This window comes from Oryctolagus cuniculus, chromosome 1, assembly GCF_964237555.1.
Source record: "Oryctolagus cuniculus chromosome 1, mOryCun1.1, whole genome shotgun sequence".
In the NCBI taxonomy this organism is placed as follows: Eukaryota; Metazoa; Chordata; class Mammalia; order Lagomorpha; family Leporidae; genus Oryctolagus; species Oryctolagus cuniculus.
Window position 1 is genome coordinate 146,698,966 of NC_091432.1, and position 14,138 is coordinate 146,713,103.

At 42.3% G+C, this 14,138-nt stretch overlaps 1 protein-coding gene across 5 annotated transcripts in view; it reads right to left on the bottom strand.

The window, feature by feature from the left end:
* MFSD14B (major facilitator superfamily domain containing 14B) overlaps positions 1-14,138 on the bottom strand; it is a 69,554-nt gene that overhangs the window by 18,505 nt on the left and 36,911 nt on the right. For all 5 annotated transcript variants that reach the window (XR_007924521.2, XM_002708223.5, XM_008256805.4 and 2 more), the window contains exon 4: positions 2,879-3,006. Coding sequence is in view for 4 of the 5 variants with exons in the window: in XM_002708223.5 (XP_002708269.2) it covers positions 2,879-3,006 (128 nt within the window). In the remaining variant the exon portion in view is untranslated. The remainder of the gene's footprint in view (positions 1-2,878; positions 3,007-14,138) is intronic.

The window sequence follows — 14,138 nt, forward strand, 5'->3', positions numbered from 1 at the left end:
AAGTGACAAATTAACATGCCAAACACTTAAAAGATGTGGGTGATCCTGTACCTGGCTGGGAGACTGCCTGCCTAGCTCATGCAGGAGGTTAAGAAGACATGGCAGGACTGGTGCTGTGGCATAGTGGGTAAAGCTGCCGCCATTCCATATGGGTGCCAATTCGAGACCCAGCTCCTCCACTTCCTATCCAGCTTTCTGCTATGGCCTGGGAAAGCAGTAGAAGATGACCCAAGTCCTTGGGCCCCTGCACCCACTTGGGAGACCTGGAAGAAAGCTCCTGGCTCCTGGCTTTGGATCGACACAGCTCCGGCCGTTGCGGCTTACTGCGAGTGAACCATCGGATGGAAGTCCTCTTTCTCTCTGCCTCTCCTTCTCTCTGTAACTCTTAACTTTCAAATAAATAAATACGTCTTAAAAAAAAAAAAAAAAAAGGACATGGCACACCATGCCTCCAGGGAAAGACTCTGGTCAGGGGCTCAGGCACACTGAGAACCACACATGACCTGACTGCTGGCAGGTGGCAGGAGCCTCAGGCACATCCCCCTACCTCTTCCTGTTGAAGGGCCTTGTAATTAGCTCCCAGGTGTGGCCTAGATCCATAAGACCACCTGGAAGGCTACGTAGGCTATATGACCTTCAAGCTGACTGGAAAAGTGCAAAGGTGCCAGTATCTGCTTTATCCTATAGAATTAGTGTGGCTACCCAAAACTAGCTACTCCTCTTTGCCTGCCCTTTAAAAGCTTGTGCCTGATTGTTAATAAACAGACATGCTCACCAAAACTTGTCTCTGGTGCTTCTTGTTATAGAATGCTGTCGCCCCACCATCCCAACAATGTGGGTCTCGCAAGACGAGCCCATAAAAAGAAAGGAGCTCAATTTCATAACAGAACAAAAAAAAATAAAATTTATAGGAATAAAACTTAATAAAACTTAAAATGTTTAAAGAAATTCTAAGCTATTGTAAGGACATGACTCATGGGAAAATGCAATATGTTCTTAAACATGAAGACTCAATAGCAGGGCTGGCGCTGTGGAGAAGCAGGTAAAGCCGCCGCCTGCAGTGCCAGCATCCCATATGGGCGCCAGTTTGAGTCCTGGCTGCTCTATTTCCAATCCAGCTTTCTGCTATGGCCTGGGAAAGCAGTAGAGGATGGCCCAAGTCCTTGGGCCCCTGCACCCATGTGGGAGACCAGGAAGAGACTCCTGGCTCCTGGCTTTGGATCGGCGTCATTGCGGCCATCTGGGGAGCGAACCAGCAGATGGAAGACCTCCCTCTCCCTCCCTCTCCCCACAACCCCCGCCTCTGCCTCTCTGCAACTCTTTCAAATAAATAAATAAAACTTTGAAAAAAAAATAAAAAGACTCAGTACCAAAAGTATTTTATAAAAATTCATCACCTGGTAGAAAATAAAATGACCTATGAGCACCCAATACATTTAGAATGTGACACATGCTGACAAAATTCCTATCACACAAATAAAAATATTTTCACATACCTTCCCCCAAATCTATTTTTAATAGCATAAAAAAGACAAACCAAATTTGAGTGTACTCTTCCCACAGGAAGTTCCTTAGCAAGAAGGATACTGGCCAGAGCACAGTACTCTGGCATTCAGAAAAACAGCCAACTTTCAGCTCACATACAAATTCTAACCCACCTTTGTTAACTAAAATAGACTTTGGCATTCCAGATTTATCTCACTGAAGTCCAAAACAATGAACTCAAATTCATATTATGATTTAGAATGGGTCATCAAGTCTTACCACAATATACACAAAAGCGATTACTATGTTCCGCAAGTTGTATTTATGAAATGCATGCAATTAAATAAATTTAAAAAAATACCTGATTCCTGCCTACCATGATATAATCTGTGTTTATGTCAGTGCCCCAAAGCAACAAACAAGCTGACCAAAAGTACTCTTTTGCAGTCATGAGAGCCTTGGTGGAAAGGACGGGACTGTCAGTTCACTCCAGGACTGAACTCCTGTAACTGACATCATGGCATCACAGCTGCCTTACAGAAACCTCTCATTTCTATTCTTTACTGATCTTACTTACCTTCAACTTAATTCTGTGCTCTTTATTCCCTATCTTAAAAAGTGGGCATGATGGTAACTGCCCAAACTGGCCTTCAGTATTCCTGAAGACATCAAACTAAAGCACATGCGTAACTGCTGTGAGATGATCACAAACACTCTGAGGTTTTTTTCTTTGAGAGGTAGAGTTGCAGACAGAGAAAGGGAGAAAGGTCTTCCAACTGCTGGTTCACTCCCCAAACGGCCACAAGGGCCTGGAGCTGGGATGATCTGAAGCCAGGATCCTCTTCTGAGTCTTCCATGCTGGTGCAGGGGCCCAAGCACTTGAATCATCTTCTACAGCTTTCCCAGGCCATTAGCAGACAGCGGGATCAGAAAAAGGACAGCTGAGACATGAACTGGAGCCCATATGGGATGCCAGCTCCACAGGCAGAAGTTTGGCCTATTATGCCACAGCCCTGGATCCGACACTCTAGGATTTAAGCACACGCTGGTTGTCCCTTTTCAAAATGCTTGTTGGGATGAGATGAGATTTTAGATTTTGGACTATTTGCATACACATACATAATGAGATAGCTTAGGGAGGGGACTCAAATCTATAAATGAAATTTATGCTTCACATACACCTTACATGCCCATGGACTGAAGATGACCTTATCAATATTTTAATATTTTACACATGAAAAAGTTTGTATATATTGAACAATGAGACCTGTTAGCATCAACAACAAGCAGTTGTATGGTGCAGCATTTTGGACTTTTGAACTTGGGATGCTCACTGTGCAATATTGACACATAACTCAAAGCAGTCAGAATGGTAAAGGACCGAGGCACTCACCATGGGCTGATCCTCATCAGTGGGATTGGGAAGCAGGTGAAGAAGACAGTGCCAAGGAGAAAGGGCTTTCTCCCCCACACATCAGATAGAGCACCTATGAGTGGGGCACTCAGAAAAGAGAGCAGGCCCTGGACAAGAACACAGAAGCAAGGTTAAATTTAGAATTTGATCTCCCAATTACTTGTAATTTCTAAATATAATAGCTCCAATTAATTTTATTGGTCCCCCAATAGAACACACTTGAAACATTAAATACAAACTTGTTTTTAAAGATTCTAAAAAAATTTAAATATGCTATTAGAAATATAAGAAAGGGGTAACATAGCTTATTTTCTAGAAGAAACTATGATATGAAATATACAAGGGCACTTCAAAAAGTTCACAGAAGGGGCCGGTGTTAGAGCAGAGAGGTAAAGCCACTGCTTGTGATGCTGGCATCCTATAAGGGTGCTGGTTCAAGTCCTGGCTGCTCCACTTCTGATCCAGCTCCCTGCTAATGTGCCTGAGAAAGCAGCGAAAGATGGCCCAAGTCCTTGGGCCCCTGCCACCATGTGGGATACCCAGAAGATACCCTTGGCCCCTGGCTTTGGCCTCACCCAGCTCGGGCCATTGTAGCCACATGGGTAGTGAACGAGCGGATGGAAGACCTCCCTCTCTCTGTAAACTCTGCCTTTCAAATAAATGAATACATCTTTTTAAAAAATGTTCATGGAAAACAAAATTAAAAGATATTTGGGTGGAAAAATATTTTGAAATGCATCTATTCTTCACAAAACTCTGCATTAACTGGTACAACGAGGACACACAAATAACATATACCCACATACTACAGAGACCTCACAGGGATAAAAAGGGCGAGTTTGCACGCAATATCCAAAATGAAAGTAGATTCCTGGCTGATCTAAGAAAAAGTTCTCTCTGCCTGATGGGTTCCAGGAAGGAACTTGAAGAGCCTAACTTGAAGAACAGAGCTGAGACTGAGGGAGGTGAATTTTAGATGACACCACAAAACAAAGAAAGTCCTACTATTGCTTCCCTGGGATTAGTCAGTCATGCTACTGTTTTTGTGTCAATACCGCAGCCATGGGAGAGGCGAGATGTATGAGACAAGGACAGGAAAACATGCACGAATTTGGGCACTGACACAATCCTATGCTTTGGCTACATGCTATGTTTTCAATTTTCCATTACGCCACAAGTATTTGCACAGACCCCTGATGTGCCTGCTGTTTACAGTTGGCTAGTCATTTCCCCCAGTGAGAAGCATCTCCTCCTCTGTCTAGTCTCTTAGCTATCAAGAAGAGTTAATCACACCATAGTGGGATGGGGGTGGGAGTGGGGCCATAGGGAACAAATTTCTCCCACCTTTTCTGTTGTAATTTCAGCACTTCACTACAATTATTTGTTATTTGTCTATCTTCTCCATTAGATTAGAAATTGAAGTTAAGGTCAGAAAGATAGTTTCATTTCTGTACCCTAAGTGCCTATCGCACAGGGCTTGGTAAAAACTGGCTTTCTGGCCGGCGCCGTGGCTCAACAGGCTAATCCTCCGCCTAGTGGTGCTGGTACACCGGGTTCTAGTCCCGGTCGGGGCGCCGGATTCTGTCCCAGTTGCCCCTCTTCCAGGCCAGCCCTCTGCTGTGGCCCGGGAGTGCAGTGGAGGATGGCCCAGGTGTTTGGGCCCTGCACCCCATGGGAGACCAGGATAGCACCTGGCTCCTGCCTTCGGATTGGCGCGGTGCGCCGGCTGCAGCGCGCCGGCCGCGGCGGCCATTGGAGGGTGAACCAACAGCAAAGGAAGACCTTTCTCTCTGTCTCTCTCATTGTCCACTCTGCCTGGTAAAAAAACAAAAACAAAAACAAAAAAAAACCTGGCTTTCAAAGATGTTTGGTGAATCAAACAGACCTTTTAAGAGGAAATAAACTGTCAGAAGTTTCCAAGCTCATGCAGCTGTGGGGGGAGAGGGCAATTCCAATCCCCATTGACCACTAGTTAGCCCTGCAAGCTGCCCAAGACAATATATACAGGTTAACAGAGGTAAGGAAAGGTGAGAGGAGGCCTGTGGAGGCAAGACAGGCCGAAGAGAAAAGCTTTTTGCCCCCAGTGAAATAAAAAGTTTAGAGGCCAGCATTGTGGTGCAGTGAGCTAAGCTGGCACCTGCAACCTATATCAGAGAAGGGTTTAAGTCCTAGCTGCTCCACTTCTGATCCACCTCCCCTGCTAATGTGCCTAGGAAGGCAGTGGAGGATGACCCAGGTACCTGGATCCCTGCCACCCCTGTGGGAGATCTGGATGGATCTCTAGGCTCCTGGCTTTGACCTGGACAACCCCTGGCCATCTGTGGAGTGAATAAGCAGATGAGTGATCTCTCCCTGTATCATTCTGCCTTTCAAATAAATAAAAGAATTATTCATATCTTAGAAATCAAGACTTTTGATTCCTAAGCCACAGTATACTTCCAGGGCTTCAAAGTCTGCTTTCCCATCAATATAGTAACAAGGATTAAATGGTTTCCTTTAAGAGTTTAAAGACTGTTGAACTATGGCTCAACTTTAGGGATTTCTAACAATCAGCTTCATAAATTTTAGAGAAGCAAATCCTTTATATAGCTTTAAAATTAGGTTAGCATGGGACCAGTATTGTGGTACAGCACGAAAAGTTTCCTCTGTAATGCTGGCAGCCCACATGGGCACTGGTTCAAGTCTCAGCTGTTCCACTTCCCATTCAGCTCCCTGTTAATAGCCTAGGAAAAGCAGCTAGTATGGCCCAAATATCTGTACACCTGCCACCTATGTGGGAGACCTGGATGAAGCTCCTAATTCTTGACTTTGGCCTGGCTCAGCCCTGGCTGTTGTGGCCATCTTGGGAGTGACCCAGTGGATGGAAGATCTCTGTCTCTCCCTCTAACTCTTTCATATAAATAAATCTTTAACATAGAATAAAAATAGGTTATCAAAGACTCACCTAAGTACCCACAAAGATTAAAACTACTAATAAATATAATGAAATTTAAGAGGGAATTGAAGGCAACAGAAATAACCACCATAGAAATAGCGATACAAACTTTTTGAGCACAAAGAACTCAGAAAAAGTTTTTGGTAAGTTCTGAGTTCAGATTTCATACAATGCTTAAAATATGGAATAGATGTTATTTTTAAACAAAGGATATGAGGAGGCCAAATATTAAAGTTATATTTAAAATAATGCAATTTTACAAAAAAAGGGTCTTCTAGATTATGGATTTAAATATTTTAACTTTTTTTTTCTTTTAAGTAACATTTTAATCCAATTCTCAGTGATAACATATTGAAAAGATCTTCTGGCAGAACATATTAAGATAGCAAAATGGAATTTAATAAAATATGCGCCTTTTCAGAAAACTTGTTTTTCCTAAAAATCAAAGATCTTCTCTTCTGTGTAGAGACATTTCTGTACTATCAAACTGGCCCCAGATCCCATCAGGCTGTATTATCAGAGCTGCATATTGAGCAAGACATTTTTTACCTAGACTGATTGGGCAGTACTTTAGTACAGAGCACAGTTTGCAAGTTAAGAATGAGATGTTGAAAAATGAAAAACTAACATCAAAGCCCCAGTCTTTATTTGAAATACATTATTCATTATTCACAGTAGTCATGCTCTATAGAGTCACCACTTACACTGAAGTAGTGAATAAGGAACCACTATTACTGGGAGAAACTGTCAAAACGTGGCCTTGGTCACCCTCAGCTGGGAACATGCACATTAGATAACTCAAATCTCTCCCCTACTCTGAGCATACCTGTGAATGACCATATAAGAACCACAAGTATTGATTTGGGATTAGAAATAAACTTAGTAAGTGAATTCACAGAATTTGTGAATAACGAGGATTAACTGTACTCACATTAGCCAACCAAAAGCCCAAGAAGTACTGGATAAAACCTGGTGTGGCCAGCAAAATTAACCAACAGTTATTATCACTTCTGTACAGTGAGCTTTCAAACAGGTGTTTAAGGTGGCATAATTAATTGGCTAGTGATTCTGACTCCCCCACAAGTTCTAATTTGACAAAATAGCAGCTAAAGCTTTGTCCAATAAACTTGCAAAAGCATACAAATATAAAACACACTTAAATTCTATGATCAGTTGCCATCAAGTTTCAAGCATATACTTTCTTTCCTTCACATATGCAGAGGCAGAATATTTGACTAAAACATTTGTGTCAACACCAAGAGAAACTTTACAACTAAAAATAGCTTTTTATTTTCCTTCAAATATTACACTGAACTTCACAAAAATGACACCAATGAAAAACAGAATACAAAGTCATTTAACTATTTCAAAAAAATTCAAATATTTACTTAGAGATCTGCCATCTTAAGCTTCACTCCTCAAATGCTCATAACAGTCAGAGCTGTGCCAGACCAAATCCAGGAGCCCATAATTCAATGTAGGTCTCCCACATGGGTGACAGAAACTCAAGTACTTGAGCCATTGTCTGCTGTCTTTCAGGGTGTGCATCAGCAAGGGGATAGACTGGAGGTAGAGTAGTGGGGACTCAATGAAGCACTCTGATATGGGACATGGCCATCCCACGTGGTGATGTAAATGCTGTGCAAAACAACTGCCCTCACATTTTCATTTTTCCATGAAAAAGCTAACTTTTTAAAAATTTTTTTAGATTTATTCACTTGAAAGGCAGAGTCACAGAGAGACAGACAGGTCTTACAGTGCCAGCATCCTGTATTTGAGGGCCAGTTTGAATCTTGGCTGTTCTGCTTCCAATCCAGCTCCCTGTTAATCTGCCTGGGAAGGCAGCAGAGGATGATCCAAGTACTTGGGCCCCTGCCACCCATGTGGGAGACCTGGATGTTGTTCCTCACCTTGCCCTGGCTCAGACATGGCTGTTGCAGCCATCTGAGGAGTGAACCAGCAAATGGAAAATATCTCTATCACTCTGCCTTTTAAATAAATGAATATTTAAAAAAATAAGACATTCAAATTAGAAAGGAGGGACTAACACTGTGGTGTAGTAGGCTAAGCCTCCACTTGCAGTGCTGGCATTCTGTATGGGCACCAGTTTGTGTCCCAGCTCCTCTTCTTCCGATCCAGCTCTCCGCCTATGGCCTGGGAAAGCAGTGGAAGATGGCCCAAATGCTTGGGCCCCTGCACCTGCATGGGAGACCTGGGAAAAGATCTTGGCTCCTGGCTTCTGGTTCTGGCTACTGCAGTCATTTGAAGAGTCAAACAGCAGATGGAAGATCTTTTGCTCTGTCTCTCCCTGTCTGTAGCTCTACCTCTCAAATAAATAAATGTTAAAAAAAAATCTTTTTTTAAAAAAGGAAAAATTTATTTCTATTTGCAGATGATACAATCTTCTATGCAGAAAATTTAGATTTCACCAAAAAACCTATTAATAAATGAATTTGGCAAGTATACGATACAGTCTGCGCAAAAATATTAGTTTGGGAACAGTGTTGTGGCGTAGCAGGTAGAGCTGCTGCCTGAGACACCAGCGTCCCATACGAGCACTGTTCAATTCCCAGCTACTCCATTTCCCATCCAGCTCCCTGCTAATGCATCTGGAAAAGCCAAGAGAATGGCGCACATGCTTGGGCCCTGCAACCATGTGGGAGACCCTGGCTCAGCCCTGGCCACTGCAGCCAGCTGGGGTGTGAACTAGTGGATGGAAGATCTCTGACTTTCAAATGAATAAGTTAAAAAGAACCACCACCCAGATACTTGGACCTGAGTGCTTTGTCCCAGAGGCATCAGCAGGAAGTTGTACTGGAAGCAGAGAGTAGCCAGGACTCAAACCAAGCCCTGCAATATGAAATGCAGGCATCTGAAGTGGTGGCTTAACCCTCTGCATGATTCTGGCCCCTACTTTTTCTTTTCTTTTCTTTTTTTTTTTTTTTTTTTTTGACAGGCAGAGTAGACAGAGAGAGAGAGAGAGAGAGAGACAGAGAGACAGAGAAAGGTCTTCCTTTTCCGTTAGTTCACCTCCCAATGGCTGCTGCAGCCGGCGCGCTGTGCCGATCTGAAGCCAGGAGCCAAGTGCCTCCTCATGGTCTCCCATGCGGGTGCAGGGCCCAAGGACTTGGGCCATCCTCCACTACCTTCCTGGGCCACAGCAGAGAGCTGGACCGGAAGAGGAGCAACCGGGACAGAATCCGGCACCCCGACCGGGACTAGAACCCGGTGTGCCAGCGCCGCAGGCAGAGGATTAGCCTATTGAGCCGCGGCGCCGGCCGGCACCTACTTTTTGTTAAAAAAAGTATATATATATAATATGTGTGTGTGTGTGTGTTTGTGTATGTTGCATTTCTATATACTGACAATGAACAATCTGAAACTTACAAAAACAATCCTACTTTGAAAGAAATTAAAGAATACTTAAATGGAAATACATAATCATGTTCACGTATTAGCAGATTTAATATTAAGATGTCAATGCTACCCAAAGCAATCTGAAGATTCAACACCATCTGTATTATGTTTCCTGCAGAAATAGACCAATCCTAAAATTCATATGGAAAGTTAAGGGACCCTAAGTAGCCAAAACAACCTAAAAAAAGAATGAGGTCTCTCAATGACTTAAGTTCCCTACACTACAAATCTATAGTAATCAAAATAGTCCATCACTGGTATAATGACAGATAGGCCAAAGGAACAAAACAGAAAGCCCTGAAATAAAAGCTTCACATATGTAATGTCAAGTGATCTTTGGCAAAGATCTTTGCCAAGACCATTTAAGAAGAAAGGATAGTCTTTTTAGCAAATGCTGCTGGAAAAACTGGATATCCACATGCAAAAGAATGAAGCTGGGACATTTATCTAACACCATACAAAAATATTACCTCAAAATTGATCAAATACTTAAATAGATTACCTAAGCTATAACACTCTTAGAAGAAAACACAGGGCGAATACATCAGGACATTGGATTTGGCAATGTTTTCTGGAAAATTACACCAAAGACACAGATCCAAAAAAAAAAAAAAAAAAAAAAAAAAAAGACAAATTAGACTTCATGAAAATTAAAAATTCTTGTGAATCAAAAAAGATATCAATATAGTAAAAACACAATCCACAAGATGCGAGCAAATATCTGCAAATCACTTGATAAGGGGTTAATATCTAGACTATATCAAGAATTCCTAAAAGTTACAAACAAAACAAAAGGGAAAACACCCTTCTGTGGTTTGAACATGTCTCTTCTGCAACTCAGGTGTTGCCAGTGGGGTACTCCTGGGAATGGGGATCTGTAAGAGGTGAGTAGGCCACGCAGGTGTCTCCCCTGTGAATAAGAGTCAGGTCTTGTACAAGAGGCTTCAGGAGCATTCAGCTAGTTTGTGCTTCTGCCTCTTGCTATGTGAGGTAACAGTGTTCATCCCCTTTGGAGGATGCAGCCCTCACCAGATGACCAGATCCGATGAGCCCCCTTTATCTGGGACTTCTCAGCCTACAGAACTGTGAGAAAAAAAATGCATGTTCTTTATAAACTACCCGGTCTCAGGGGTACTATAGCAGCAGAACAGACTTCAACCCAAGTGAAAAACAGCCAAAGGAATTTCACAGACTACTGTTGAAAGATATATAAATATCAATAAGCACATGAAAAAATACTCAATATCATTAATCATTAGGAAAATGTCCATGAAAACTATGAGTTACTAGCTTATACTCATTAGGATGATTACTATCAAAAAAAGAAAATTACAAATGTTGCAAGCAAGTGGGGAAACAAGTTCTTGTACACTGTTGGTATGAATATAGCCACTGTGTAAAACAGTATGGAGGTTCCTCAAAAAAATTTCAAATAGAATCACTCTATAATCTAGCAATTCCACTTCTGGGTACGTATCTCAAAGAACTGAAAACAGAATCTTAAGAGTTATCTGTCCACCCATATTCACAGAAGCATTATTTAAAGTACCTACAACATGAAAACAGCCCAAGTAACTACTAATGCATGGATGAATAAACAAAATGTAGTATATTTACACAATGGAGTTTGAGGAGGCCAGCATTGTGGTGCAGCAGGTTAAACTGAATCCCATATGAGCAGCGGTTTGAGTCCTGGCTGCTTCATGACTAATCCAGCTCCCTGCTACAGTGCCCAAGGGAGCAGTAGAAAATGGCCCAAGTCCTTTGGCCCTAGCAACCACGTGAGATATCTGCATGGAGCTCCAGGTTCCTAGTTTCAGGCTGGCCCAGCCCAGGCTGTTGCCAACTATTTTGGGGGTGACCTGCTGGATGGAAGATCAATTTCTGTCTCTGAAACTCTGCCTTTCAAATCAACAAATAAATATTTAAAAAAAGAGTCTGGCATATGTTATATGGATGAACCTTAAGGACATCATGCTAAGTGAAATAAGCCAGTGAAAGACAAATATTACTGTATGATATGTATATCATATTATGAATGTATTTAAAACCACTGAGCTGTACATTTCAAAATGGTTAAAATGGTAACTCTACGTTATGTGTATTTTAACACAATAAAAAATTGTGGAAAAAAACAAGAGGCATTTGAACAATGCTTGCCTACTTCATAAGTCATGTAATTTGCAATATGAAGTGAACACTTCTATGCCTTGGTAAACTAGTAATACATTGGTCTAAATATGGATATGCTTCCAACATTTATCCTTTGTGCTTTCAATGTCATAAAATATATCTGAGTTTCTTTAATGTGAAGTTATTTTTTGCCAATTCTTTTATTTCCTCTGGGATATCTTCATTCTTTTCATCACAATCATTTTCCTCATCTACACAGATAGTCATCTTCACTAAATTCTTCTGGCCCGGGGCCAGCGCTGTGGTGCAGCAGGTTAAAGCCCTGGCCTTAAGCACTGGCATCTCATATGGGTGCTGGTTCTAGTCCCGGCTGCTCCTCTTCCAATCCAGAACTCTGCTGTGGCCTGGGAAAGCAGTGGAGGATGGCCCAAGTCCTTGCCGGTGGGGTACTCCTGGGAATGGGGATCTGTAAGAGGCGAGTAGGCCACGCAGGTGTCTCCCCTGTGAATGAGAGTCAGGTCTTGTACAAGAGGCTTCAGGAGCATTCAGCTAGTTTGTGCTTCTGCCTCTTGCTATGTGAGGTAACAGTGTTCATCCCCTTTGGGAGACCCAGAGGAAGCTCCCGGCTTCGGATCACCTGAGCTCTGGCTGTTGCGGCCATCTGGGGAGTGAACCAGCGGATGCAAGACCTCTCTCTGTAACTCTTTCAAATAAATAAATAAATTTAAAAAATCTAGTCTTTCCAATAGCAGTAATGTCAATATTCCCTGATCAGATACTTCTGTAAATCCACCTAAATTCAATCTGAACTTCACTGCCAGTCTACTCATTTTTTTGTTACTTTGTTCCACCTTCATCTTTTTGGGCCATCTCTGGTGGTTCATTTTTGTAATCTGTTTTGTAGGTTTATCAGCCCATCACCAACACCATGAAAGAATCTGACTATTCCCTGATTATGATGCTTCTTAGTTACTTAAGTAGTGATTTGTGACTGAAGATCTGGCAACATTTGTATTTTACACAATTACAGTTAATATACTATGGAAGCTGATATTTGAATTGTGTTGTGGGGAGACTCATGTTAATGAGACATCTTACCTGAGACTTGTGTATATCGGATATTTAAAGAGAGGGGCTGCTTGTCTTTCCTAATTTTTAATGTTACGGGAAAATTAAAATGTTACGAGTGATTACTGACACAAAACAACTACACTCAAAATCACAGTTTCCATCTTACAAGTGTATGTATGCCAGATCTTGACTATACAAGTATAAAACTGCATACAAAAAGACTGGGAAGAAATGTTCAGTCAACAAATATTTACTGAGTGCCTATCATGTGTCAGGAACTGTCCTGTGTATTGAAAACAGCAATGAGCAAAGCAGGCAAAAATTTCTGCCTTTAAGAAACTTCAATCTCAAAAAAGAATAGGCAAGGAGGATGGATAACAAAATAAAGACAAAGCAAAATATATAGCATGACAGAGCTCAGATGGTGATAAACGCTTTGGAAGAAAAGGCAGAGAGGTAATGGGGTGTGACAAGAAAGGACCCGATATTAGGAATGGTCTTCAGTGAAGGCTGAAAAACAGCAACTGAGTCAGGTGAGTCAGGTGCTGAGGAGATCAAGGAGTGTGGCCTACCAGTATCTGGGGTAAAGAAATCCAAAAATGAAAGCTACAAACAACACATCTCTGGAGAAGTGCAGGCTGAGGAGTGGGGCTGGCTGGAATAAGGTCAGGAGAGAGCAGGGGAGAAGAGAGTATGCTGCCAGAGGAGAAAACTGAGCGGAGGGTCCTGAGACGAATGCCACAAACCGGCTTAATATGTTATAGGCTCACTACTGAAAGGAAATCAGATAAAATGGTAGGGATGTGGCCCAGAGAAGACATGCTGGTCCAGGCAACATTCTTATTTTTAAAAAATATTTATTTATTTATTTGAAAGTTACACAGAGAGAGAAGGAAAGGCAGAGAAGAGAGGTCTTCCATCTGCTGGTTCACTCCAAGTGGCCGGAGCTGCGTTGATCCAAAGCCAGGAGCTTCTTCCTGGTCTCCCACGCAGGTGCAGGGGCCCAAGGACTTGAACCATTTTCTACTGCTTTCCCAGGCCATAGCAGAGAGCTGGATCAGAAGTGGAGCAGCGGGGATTCAAACCGGCGCTTATGTGGGATGCCAGCACTACAGGCGGTGGCCTTACCCCCTACGCCAAAGCACCAGGCCTCCAGGCAACATTATTGAAAAGCTTGATTACAGATCTGTTTTGAATTTGCTGATGGGCTGGGTTTGGATGCAGGAGAGAAGAGTTAAGATTGCGGAGATTTTGGCCTAAGCAAGGATGGCAGCACCAGCAACTGAGATGGGGAAGAGCTGTGAGGCGGTCAGGCTGAGGGGGAAAGTGGGGAACTTAAATTAACATCTTGAAAACTATCAGACAAGTAAATAGAGATGTCAGTTAGGCAACTGGATATCCAAGTCTCAAGGTCAGGAGTGAGGTTCAGGAAGATATCTGAGTTGAATATGATGAGTTTAGTATCATCAAGAGTGACTGTAGAGACAGAAACCATCCACAGCTTGAGTAATAAGTGTTTCACAAGACTAGAGGATGAGGAACATACAGTATTTCTCAGAACAGAGTTAAAAGTTATCATATGATTCAGCAATTCCACTCTGAGGTAAAAAGGCATATACACCTATTATATACACTTAGGGTAAAGGTACAAACCACATCAAAAATTACAAATATTCATAGCAC